At 50.9% G+C, this 12249-nt stretch overlaps 1 protein-coding gene across 6 annotated transcripts in view; it reads left to right on the forward strand.

Moving 5' to 3' along the window:
• The first annotated feature begins 1856 nt into the window (after window positions 1–1856).
• LOC128845524 (maestro heat-like repeat-containing protein family member 7) overlaps window positions 1857–12249 on the forward strand; it is a 28192-nt gene continuing 17799 nt past the window's right edge. For all 6 annotated transcript variants that reach the window (XR_008446666.1, XR_008446667.1, XR_008446665.1 and 3 more), the window contains exons 1-7: window positions 1857–1941; window positions 2548–2627; window positions 3184–3328; window positions 6189–6284; window positions 7212–7316; window positions 8023–8158; window positions 8951–9060. Coding sequence is in view for 3 of the 6 variants with exons in the window: in XM_054044308.1 (XP_053900283.1) it covers window positions 1888–1941; window positions 2548–2627; window positions 3184–3328; window positions 6189–6284; window positions 7212–7316; window positions 8023–8158; window positions 8951–9060 (726 nt within the window). In the remaining 3 variants the exon portion in view is untranslated. The remainder of the gene's footprint in view (window positions 1942–2547; window positions 2628–3183; window positions 3329–6188; window positions 6285–7211; window positions 7317–8022; window positions 8159–8950; window positions 9061–12249) is intronic.

Genomic DNA, 12249 nt, shown 5'->3' on the forward strand with positions numbered 1-12249 from the left:
ATTTCCCACCACTCTGTGCTAGTTTCAGTAGATTCTTGCCCGGCTACTCCCCTGCCTCACACTATCCGTTGGACTCAAGGACGAGACATTTCCACCCAAGGTCTCCCCTGGCGACTGCTCCTCTCTCAGGGCTGGTCTACACTGGGGGGGGATCGATCTAAGATACGCAACTTCAGCTATGAGAATAGAGTAGCTGAAGTCGACATATCTTAGATTGATTTACCTCGGGTCCTCACAGCGCGGGATCGACGGCCGCGGCTCCCCCGTCGACTCCGCTTCCGCCTCTCGCTCTGGTGGAGTTCCGGAGTCGACAGAGAGCGCGTTCGGGGATTGATTTATCGCGTCTAGACGAGACACGATAAATTGATCCTCGATAGATCGATTACTACCCGCCGATCCGGCAGGTAGTGAAGACGTACCCTTAGACCTTCACTGACAAAACAAATTGGTCCAGCTTTGTCGCTTATACACATGGTGTCAAGGCTGAATCCCTACTCTGGCACTTCGAGTGCAGAAGGTGGAGGCTGGCAAGGATTTAAAAAATCAATACTTGCCACTCCAGGCTTGTATTACACTCCCAAGGTTACAGCTTTTCTCTGACCTTGTCTTGGTAAACGCTGCCACCACCCAAATGCAAAAAAACCCCTTGGACCCAGGAAGGAGCACTTGGGAATTCTTTCCTGTGGGGTATCCTCAAGCCCTTTCAAATCCCGCCCCCCCTCCCCAGGGAAGAGCTGAGAAAGAAAACAAAGGAAATCTGCTGTTGCCACCAGCTAATTAAACAACATGCACAAACCTCTTAGGACACCAAAAATCCAATTCTGTTCTTAAAAAAGGTAAATTTTGTTAAAAACAAAAAGGAAGAAAGTACATCTGGAACTTAGGCTTTTTGCTAGATCTTAAAAGAAAACAATTACAAAAATTAAGCATCAAGATAGCTCTCTTGAGGTTCAGCTTCAAGGTTACAAGCAAAACAAAAGTATCTGGGGTTAGCACAGAGGAGATCCACAAGCCAAAATAAAGAAATAAACCTGATCGCGTCTAGTTAAACATTCCCTGTCCAATGATTTTTCTCGGTATGGAAGATGAATTTTCATACCTGGTTCCAGCCTTACACAGAATTGCTGCTCCGTGTCCCGTCTCCAGAGAACAGACACAGACAAAGAGAAGTTTTTTCCCCATTTTAAAAAGTTTTAGCCCTCCCATTGGATCTTTTGGTCAGGTGCCCACTCCTGTTCCTTTAGCTGGGGAACTTTGTTAACCCTTTACAGGTAAAGCAAGCAGAGAACAGCCACCAAGAGGGACTTTATAGCTAACTGGCTGGCTGGGTGTTCATAAAAGGGAGCCCCCCCCCTTCATTTATTACACATGGTCACGCTACATCTGGCTACTTGTCCTACAGAAAACAGGCCCTGTGTGGAGTCCTCCACATGGAGTCCCATTGATGTTCTGCTTGTTCTCCTTGATCCAACCCTTCTCTGAACAGGTAGCTCACACAGTCAGGTCCTACACAATCCAACATTCTGCTGGAAGCCATCAGAACCCTTCTTAGACTGTCAATTCTTGGGAGCTGGGCCTGTGTCTTCCTTTGTTTGCAGACAAAGCCCAGTATATTGTAGGTGCTGCCCGGATACATCATCATCCTCAACTCACCACGATTTCTGATCCTGATTATTCATTGCTCTGCAACATTGTTAATTTATCTACCAGCTGTTCCGTGTGGAGGGGTTTTGAATGAAGGTAGAATATTCTACCCGATGATGTTCTCTATCTAAATCCCTTTCACCCTGATATATATTTTTTCTCATTTTGGTTTAGGATTTCATTATGAAAAAAAGTTTCTTAAGACTCTTGTTTGTTCTCAGCAAGAGCATCGACTGGCATAACATGCCTGACTTTTTTATTCACAACTTTGCATCAGACACTGCAGGAGCCATAGTGGTGAGTAAATAATATACACAGGGTCCGTGTTGTTGGTTGGAAAAGATTGATGAACTGTGGAGAATACTTAGCGGCTAAACCCACGCTAGGGTCCATGGAATCTGGAGAGTTGTAAAGAACTTTGTTGTATACACTGAAGCAATTATTTCAGTGTGTAAAATTGAGGTCAGTGCTGATTGACTGGAAATATTAGTGTGAATGGACAGAGAGAGGATGCTAGTTGGTGGGAAGTAGGAGATGAGTGAACAGAGATGGATGAGGAAATGAGGGAGTGAATTTGTGGCTGGGTAGAAACAGATGAGATCCCTTTGGACAACACCACTGGCTGAGCAGCTTCATGGTCTGGGAGCTCTTCCATCAGAAAGGAAGATCCTGGGTTTTGGCTGGGCTCCTTGTTACTTTTAGAATATCTGATGTTCTTTTAGCTGGGGATTTATTGGAGACTCCGGAGAAGCCTGTGGCTAATTTAGCCTTTTTTGAGGCCTCCAGAGTTAGCTGTGATGCCAGGGCTTTGTATAACCTCCTCAATGAATGTGTGAGGGAGTAGGACTGATGCTGGGAGCACTTGTGTCTCATTTACTATGTTTGCCCCTTTGTGACTTACAGGAGATGATTAAGAAAGAACCCCGGGACTCTCTCTCCAGCACCATACGGCTCCAGGCCATGGCCATCATTATCGAGCTGAGGTAACGTGACTTCTCATTTAACTGCCCAGCCTTCACACCTGACTTCTCACTCCATGCTCGGTGGGACCAGAGTTGCCAATAGCAGTCCCTCACTTCGTGCCTTTTTCTCGTTAGATGCTGAGGACTCTTTGGGGAGGAGCTGGGGGACTCTTGCATGGCTGACTGATGATTTTCTACCCAGTAACTTTGTAATCCTCTTTACTCCACATGTGATTCAAAGCCAAGAGTCTCTGCAGACATTTTGAGATGATTTTCTTTCTGGAGGTGTCAGCTGAGTCATTTCCTTCACTCTCTTCTGTAGCGTTTCTGAGCCGGATTTACTATTCGGGTCACCAGTCCCTGCCCTCCCGTGCTTTTCCTGTATTCTGTTAATCTTTGCCAGTGTCTTACTCTTCTACATTGTTACTGTTCACATGATCTTGTTCTCTTGTATAGTCCAGATGTCTCTTAGTCTCACGCTCCTTCAGCATAACCCTCAGTTCATGTCCTCACCATCTGATGCCTCCGTTAGGCTTCAGCACCTCAAAGTCCAATCCAGGCTTCTTCCTTTTACCAGCAAAAAGCATGTGGTGAAGGCCATGGGCTCCCACCAGAGATGGGTCCTGCTGAGAACATTCCTCAAGAGCGTGTTTTCCCTGCCACTTCTAATGACATTGCAGGTGCAAGGAGTAATCAGGGGTATAAGCGGCCAGTACACAAAGGTAACTCAAGAATGGTTTCCTGTTACTTACTTTGGGCCCATATTGGTGATATGTGACTACACTGTCAGCGAAATTTCTCATGGAACGCCATTGTGGAGTATCAGTTGGGGACTTTAGCCCCGGTGACGTGGCCCTGATCATTCGTCCCATGCATACAGCAAGTAGCTGCCACATTCCCAATTATGAAAATGATCCATCCGTTTTCAATTTACTAGGGAACTACTGGGGATCCCAATCTGGGTGGTGAAGCTAGAATGAGGCATGTGGAATGAGGAAAACGTACTTAGTGCTTGCCCCAGAAATGGGGCTGGCTATTGTTTGATCACTGACCGGGTATTTCTGGTGTGTGGCACCTCCCACAGCTAGGTCCTCTTGCATGAAGGGGCTGAATAAAGTTGGGGTCCTGCGGCACTCGATACAGCCACATTTTCAGCCTGAACTTTACTTTAGTCCCTACTTTTGACCTGCAATTATTTGCAGTTACACCTTAGCTCACGTGGGCACCTGAAATACCTGATTTCACACCTAAATCCAGTACTTTGGCATCGAAGTGATCAACTTGACGGGTGAAAAGACCAGTAGGAGCAAAGCTGCGGCTGCAAATTGTGGGTGTAAATATGGTGGCAAATCTTTAAACATCTGACCCGTACTGTCAGAGTTGCTAAAGCTTTAGTGCCTGCGCTTTTTTAATTCTGAAAAGCCATTTATGGCCCTAAAGTTGAGGGGAGAGAAATTATGGACACTGGACCAAATTCACTACCAAAGTCAATAGAATTTAGAACACTTAATTTGCCTCACATCCCGCATGCTCACATATGCTCTCTCTAACCAAATCATTGGAGTGAATAGTATCTAAGACCCAGAGGAGTAAAGGGCAAAGACACAGGGCCGGCGCAACCCATTAGGCGGTCGCCTAGGGCGCTACAATTTGGGGGGTGGTGGCCTCTGTGGGGGGCGGCATTTCGGGGCGGGACCTTCCGCCGCCTAGGGCAGCAGAAAAGCTGGCGGCACTCCTGCAAAGACAAGGTGATATATTTATTAAAGTGATATTTATTTCTAATGTTAAAAAATCTCATTTCAACGTAGGACTTTCTTTTGCTATAACATTTTCCTTACTCTCTGATAAGGGCTTTGCTGCATGTTATCTTCCCAAGGGAGGCATTGATGAATTCATTACATCAGGTTGGGGGGATGATTTGGAAGATCAATTATAAGAAAAGGGTCATTTATACTGCAGATGTCTTTCTGTTATCAGTTTCCTTTGGTTTATAATGGAAATGAGGCAGGGATATAACGATGCATCTGGCTTTCTGGGTGATTGTCAAGAGCACAGCTTTGAATCACGGCAGGCCAATATCAGTTGAAACATGAGGCTAGTTTTCTCAAGATTCCTGAAGGATTCACTGCCCAGAACAAATCTAAATACGGTTTCTCTTGTGCTCAGGGCACCCACATTATTGAATAAGTGAAGTAGCTAATTATTTAGCAACTATTGCGTACAAGAAGTATGGGCCAGACCCTTCGCTGGTATGAATCCGTGTAGCTTCACGCCCGCTGAGGGAGCTATGTCAATATGCACTCATTGAGGATCTGGCCTTATTTTTATAGCCCTTGTCTTAGGACAAGGTCTGAACTATAAATTCTATTGGTTTATGACTTGGAAGCCAGAAAGGACCATTAGATCATCTAACCCAGGGGTGGCCAACCTGAGCCTGAGAAGGAGCCAGAATTTACCAATGGACATTGCTGAAGATCCACAGTAATATGTCAGCAGCCCCCCATCAGCTCCCCCACCCCACTCCCAGCGCCTCCTGCCCTCTGGCAGCCCCGCTGATCAGCGCCTCCCCCTCCCTCTCCGCACTTCCCGATCAGCTGTTTGGTGGCGTGCAGGAGGCTCTGGAGGGGAGGAGCAATGGCACGGCCGGCTCAGGGGATGAGGCGGGAAGGGTGGAGTGGGGGCAGAGCCTGTGGCAGAGCCAGGGGTTGAGCAGTAAGCACCAGTAGCGTAGCTAGGGTGGAAGCGGGGCAGCGGCCGCTCCCCCACGGAGCACAAGTGGCGCCTTTTTCATTTTACTCACCCGGGAGCAGAAAAAAAAGGCACCACCTGCTGCGGCGCTTTTACTGACGGGGCGGCGCTTCGGGTCTTGGCGGTACTTCGGCGGTGGGACCTTCACTAGCTCCGGGTGTCTTCGGCGGCACTGAAGCTTCATCGCCGAAATGACGCCAAAGATCCGCAGAGCGAGTGAAGGTCCCGCCGCCGAGGTGCCGCCGAAGACCGGCAGAGCGAGTGAAGGTCCCGCCGCCGAGGTGCTGCCGAAGACCCGCAGAGTGAGTGAAGATCCCGCCACCGAGGTGCCACCGAAGACCCGCAGAGTGAGTGAAGGAACCGCCGCCGAGGTGCCGCTGAAGACCCACAGAGCGAGTGAAGGTCCAGCCGCCGAGGTGCCGCCGAAGACCCGCAGAGCGAGTGAAGGTCCCGCCGCCGAGGTGCCACCGAAGACCCGGAGCGCCGCCCTGTCAGTAAAAGCGCCGCAGCGGGTGGCGCCTTTTTTTTTCCCACTGCCCCTGTTCCCTCCACCTGGCTACGCCCCTGATGAGCACCCCCGGGCACATTGGAACGTTGGCGCCTGTAGCTCCAGTCCCGGAGTCGGTGCCTATACAAGGAGCCGCATATTAACTTCTGAAGAGCCGCATATGGCTCCGGAGCCACAGGTTGGCCACCCCTGATCTAGCCTGATTTCTTGTATAATACAGGCCAAAGAATTTCACCCTGTGATTCTTGCCTCAAGCCCATAAGATAAATTATTTGTATAATCCACAGCTCTGTGGCGCTGAGCATAACGGTTCCCCCTCCTTTCAGGTTCTCTTCATTGAAACATTGCAGACCCTCAACGAGATGCTCCAGAGTCTGATTTTAGAAAATCCAGTTCCGGCAGAGCTAGAGAGGATCTTGCAGGTAAACAGGATCTGGAGATGCCGGTTGGAGGATGGTAAGGTAGGGAAGAGGAACAGGAAAATCTTGTTAAGAGCTTGTGAGGGAAAGGAGAGTTAAGGAAAGAACGGAGTACCCCATCTCCACAGGGTTCTCCTATTAGGGCATATGTGACAAGGTTCATGTAGCACGGGGGAGTCTTCTATTTCCATCTGTGAGGTCTGACAATCTCCTCCATTGTTACCCTCAGTTTCTTTCCTGTCTCCAGGTGGCCCTTACATCACAGTGTCCTTTCCAAATGAGGACGTTATTCCCTTTACTGCCCATCATTGCCACTCCTGATCCAATTGGAGGGGTCGCTGCCAGGACTCTAGTCCCCCGTGAGGGCTGGCACCTGGCCTCCACAGAACTCCCAGCTCCAGCTGTCCCACAGTGAGAACCAATGGGTGCAATGGGAACCAAGACTGCCCCTAACTACAGAGCATGAGGGCTGGCCCAAAGTCTGCAATCATGAAAGAATAGAAGTTTTCTTCCAGCTGCTCTTATTTTGCTGAATGAAATGCTGGATTGTGTGGCTTGTCCAGAGAAGACTTGGCCCTTCCCTTCCTTACATAGGACCCAATCCTGCATCCATTAAAGGCTTGATCCAATGCTCATTGAAATCAAATGGGGACCTTTCCGTTGACTTCAATGGGCATTGGATCGGTCCTTAGATCAATGTCAAAACTTTCATTGACTTCAGCGGGTGTGTGACTGGGCCCTCAGAGAGAAATGCACTTTGCTTTCGTTCAAAGAGAAGAATTCCATGTGTATTTTGAGTCTGCACAAAGCAGACGCAGCCTGTATCTGTAAGAGTGAGATGATTCAGCCAGAATAAAGATTATCCTTTGGGGATCACTTGTATACAGCCTTTCCCCCTGTTATTTTTAACCTCTCTTGTTTTTCCTGCAGCTCATGGACTCCTGGATGCAGTCCAGGGAAGCTTGCCGGCGGGAGAGGGCTGTATGGAGCAGCATACTGCTCCTAAACTTCGTGGCCACAGAAGTCAAACTGGATGTGAGTAACTCTTGACTTCTAGTGACCTGATTGCAAACTAGACCTACAGGGCACTCTCCCACGCCAGAGAAACTTCCTGCTTAGAAGTATGTTGATGGGCCCCACAGTGCAATTCTCCCTAATAGGCGGAGGAAAAACCGATCTCGTTGGTCGTCCATCATCCTGACTGAGATGGGTTGGCGTCTGATACACTTGGAAAATAAATCCAGTGCCCTGGAGAAATAGGCCACCTCTTTCCAATGCAGGAAAAGCAGCTAACAAGGGGCACAGGAAGAACGGGTTTTTCTATGGTTGAATCTAATGAATTTCAGAGAAAAGAGATTTCAAAATCCTAGAGACTGAAGACATTTCATCCCCAGCTGGTTCCCTGTTTGCATTCCTCATCCTTGTACCATGGGATACTTTCCTCTTGTAGAGCTGCAGGAAGAGGCCTCTCCATTCCAGCCCACCTCAGCCGTTACAGATCATTATGATCCTGATCTTGCTCCCACTGAAGTCTGTGGCAAAACTCCAGTGGACGTCTGTGGTGCGGGATCGAGCCCTATATTCTTCTTCTGGCTCCCAAGCCTCTTCTGAAGAGGGAGAGCTGAGGATCACGCCCCATTATAGAAAGGGACTGTGTGGATATAGACTCCTTGCCTAGGAGACACAGCCCGCTTTACCTGCAGTGGTAATGGATTCCTCCTCTCCTCTTTTGTACAATTAGGAAGTGTCTCCATTCACCAGGCTCGGGCACCTGGTTGCAGTGCTGGGGATCCGCTGTGGGGATCCCGTCAAGGCGATCAGCTCAAAGGCAGCAGGGGCTGTTCATTACCTCGTCTCTATTGCGTGGCGCCAAAAGAGTAAGAGAAGCACTGATGAGCATCTGAATCCCCCTCCTGGGAGCTAAATGCTAGAGATTTCCTCAGGCAAAGCTCCCGTTCAGGATAGTGCCTGAGGAAGAAGTAGAGCATCTGGCTCGGTATTTGTTCCTTTGAACAGAGTGCTGGTTTTTTTGTGGATCTAGAAACAAGCGTCTGATAGTCATCCCGTAATTCTAGCCCTGACTTTCAAAGAAAGGAAAGTGTGGGGGGGGAATACAGAGAAAGGCAACACACGTTACCGCAAACTGAGACTGGTAGAGCTCATTCCGTCAGTGGGAATGGGAAGGGTCAGTGGGACACGATGATAGGGGATTCAACGCCATCAGACCAATTAGTTCAGTTCAAGCTGCCTGTACCCCGAACGGCCCAGAACTTTGATGGCTGTTGGAAATCTGGATCCAAATCTGGGGCTCGATTCATGACTGTGTTAATCCACTTCTATGCCACTGAAGTGTTTTGGCTAGATTCCAGTCACCACTTGATAGAGCCATTTTACTCTGGGGGTCAAGGCCCTGATCCAGCACAACATTTACGCACATCTGTAACTTTCATCAGGCGAGTAGTCCCATGGAAGCCCCTGGGATTATTCATCTGCTTAGAATAATGTACGTGCTTAAATGATTTCCTGGATCAGGGCCAAACAAAGGGCTTTGTCCAGTAAAGAGGGATAAGAGCAGAAGCCAGGAAGCAGAATGGAAAGTTAAGAGTGTTATTAACATGTTAACATATTAACACGGCTACCCCTCTGATACTTATTAACATGTATTTCAGTTGCACAGTTGGACAGAAAGAATGTGGAATGGACTGAACAGAGGAACAAGGAATTTCTGGCTGCTTGGAGCCCCACTGTGGTTTGCAACAGCCCCTCCAGGATCGCAGAGGTAATCACATCCTGGCACTAATGACCGTTCTACATTGGTGTCAGTACAATACGGTATCGCACAGCTCCAAACGACTTCTTGTCCCTGGATCGCCCATCTCTATTGTGTATGGCTTACCCAAGAATTACAGCTCCCGCCCTTACTCATGGCTAGAAATGACATGCTCAGAAAGAAACAAGATGGGTGAGGTCCAATTTTTTTATTGGATCAACTTCTGTGGGTGAAAGAGACAAACTTTTGAGCCATACAGAGCTCTTCTTCAGACAGAGACAGAAGAGCTCTGTGTAGCTCAAAAGCTGGTCTCTCTCACTACCAGAAGTTAGTTCAATAAAAGATAGAACCTCACCCACCTTGTGTCTCTAATACCCTGGGACCGACACGGCTACAACAGTGAAGACAACAAGTGCTCATAAAGAGTGATCTACTCTGCAGCAAGTGGTTCTCAACCTTTCCAGACTATTGTACCTGATTTCAGTCCCAGGGGGCGGGGTTCGGGCTTCAGCTTGAGCCCCGGGCGGTGGTAAGGTGGCCGGTGCCCGGTTTTCGACCAGAAAATCTGGTTGAAAAGGGGATCTGATAGTGTCCGGTCAGATCTACTGACTGGACACCCAAAGTCCAGTTACTGCGGGTGAGGGAGGTGGGGAGGTGCCAGGTCATCACCCGCACCAGCCCCTACTCAACCGGGGCCACCACCTACCCACATCATGCGGCTGCAGCTCCCAGCAGGCAAATTGCTCCTGACCTGGGCGGGGAAGAGGGGAAGAGCAGTGAGCAACAGTGGAAGGGGAGAAGAGGACCAAATGGGGGGCAGGGCCTCGGGGGGAAGAGGCGGGGCAGAAGAGGTCCAGCACTCCTGCATGAGTGTCCGGTTTTTAAATATTACAAAGTTGACAAACCTAGGCAGTGGGCTTGGCTTGGGCTTCAGCTTCTGCATGTATCTTAGATTTGCGGGGGCCCTGCTTGCCACCCCCAATGGCAACCCTAAACTTGTGACCCCCCTAAACCCATCCCATGACCCCCCTGGTGGTTGCCACCCCCAGATTGAGAAACACTGATATAGTAGATAGTATAAACAAGTCATTGTCTGTATGAAATGTTAGTTTGGACTGACTTTGCTAGTGCTTTTTATGTAGCCTATTGTAAAACTAAGCAAATATCTAGATGAGTTGATGTACCCCCTGTACCCCCAGGGACGGCAAGTTATGTGGGCCCATGGTGCCCGGGCTTGAGAAAATTCAGGGCCTAGGGGACCCGGCTCCACCAATGTTCGGGGCCGGGTCTCTCTTCCAGCCCCACCTGCCGCCCCCACGCACCTCTCCCGGCCCCGGCTGCCACCCCCGCGCGCCTCCCCCAAGCGCCCCTGCCTTCCCTGGGCAGCGGGCGGCTGCCCCCTGCAGCTCCGCACTGTGCTCCCTCGCCAGCCACTGCCGCAGCCGGCTACAAGGAAGCGGCGCCGGGGGCAGGCTGAGGCGGCTGCTACGCCTGCGGAGGGAGGAGGGGAGGAGCGCATGGCAGCCCTCCCCCCCGCCCCCCGGCAGGAGACTCCGTGTCGACTCGGGGGAGGGGAGGGGGAGGCTTATCCTGGCTGGACCTCCTGAGCAGCAGCCTGGGGGGGCTTGGATGAGTGTCGTGTTGGGGGTCGGTGAGGAGGCCCCCCCCTTCCTCTCCCCCAGAGCTCGCTGCCGCCAGACTCCCTCCCAGAGCCCACACTCAAACTTCCTCCCAGAGCCTGCACCCCAAACCCCTCCCACACCCAGAGCTCGCTGCCGCCAGCAGGGAGAGGGCTGGGGGGAGTCCTCCTCTCTGGCCCCCTGCCCCAGCCCAGGGTCAGCCTGCCTGCTGCACCCCAAACTCCTCATCCTTGGACCAGCCGCACGCCCCCTCCCACACCCAAACCCTCTATCCCAGCCCAGAGCCTGCACCCAGCACCCAAACTTCCTCCCAGAGCCTGCACCCCAAACTCCCTCCCGCACCCAGACTCCCTCCCAGAGCCCGCACTCAAACTTCCTCCCAGAGCCTGCACCCCAAACCCCTCCCACACCCAGACTCCCTCCCAGAGCCCGCAGTCCCTGCTGCACCCCAGCCCCCTGCCTCAACCCAGAGCTTGCACCCAGCACCCAAACTCCATCTCAGAGCCTGCACCCCTCCCGCACTCAAACTTCCTCCCAGAGCCTGCACCCCAAACCCCCTCCCGCACCCAGACTCACTCCCAGAGCCTGCACTCCTCCTGCACCCAAACTTCCTCCCAGAGCCTGCACCCCAAACCCCCTCCCGCACCCAGATTTCCTCCCAGAGCCTGCACTCAAACTTCCTCCCAGAGCCTGCACCCCAAATCCCCTCCCGCACCCAGACTCCCTCCCAGAGCCTGTGCTCAAACTTCCTCCCAGAGCCTCCACCCCAAACCCCCTCCCACATCCAGACTCCCTCCCAGAGCCTGTGCTCAAACTTCCTCCCAAAGCCTCCACCCCAAACCACCTCCCGCACCCAGACTCCCTCCCAGAGCCTTAGGCAGGTGTAGGGGGAGACGGGACTTGGACCCATTCTGAGCAATGCCAAAAATTATACAAACCTGGCGCCCCTGTGTGTATCCCCAGGGGTATGCGTATCCCTGATTGAGAACCACTGCTCTAGCAGATGGGTTCCCAACCTGGGGGGCACAGCCACCCTGCCCTTTCCTTATTGCCAAATGGGACAGGGTCTTGGCTAGTTTGGAAGGGGACTCTGGGAGGGTCCTAGTATAAGAAAGGGAGTGTCCATATGGGGAAGGTTGAACGCCTACTGCTCTAGTACTTTGGGTTGTTAGAAGCTGTCACCACGAGGTCTATACTATATAGGCTTGATCCAAAACCTATTGAAGCCAATGGAAGTCTTTCCATTGATTTCAATGGTCTTTGGGTCAGGCTGCAAGCCAGAAAGTATGGTGATGGTGTTGTAATCAGGACTTGGGTGCTGTATTTCTGCTGGGATGTGTTGTAGGAGGGTATCACATACAGTCACAGTCAAAGACCGAGTACTGTAACAGTCATTACTAATATTACTACGTGGATCCCGTAACTGCTGATCTTTTAATGGTGACCCTTGCACCTCGGATGCCTGAGAAGTAGGTGTCTGACACCACTAAATGCACATCCTGATGTGCACGGCAGCACTCCTAGGTTGGCCACTGTAATGGTTTAACTAGTCCTCTTG

The sequence above is a fragment of the Malaclemys terrapin genome, chromosome 11 (assembly GCF_027887155.1).
Source record: "Malaclemys terrapin pileata isolate rMalTer1 chromosome 11, rMalTer1.hap1, whole genome shotgun sequence".
NCBI classification, from domain to species: Eukaryota; Metazoa; Chordata; order Testudines; family Emydidae; genus Malaclemys; species Malaclemys terrapin.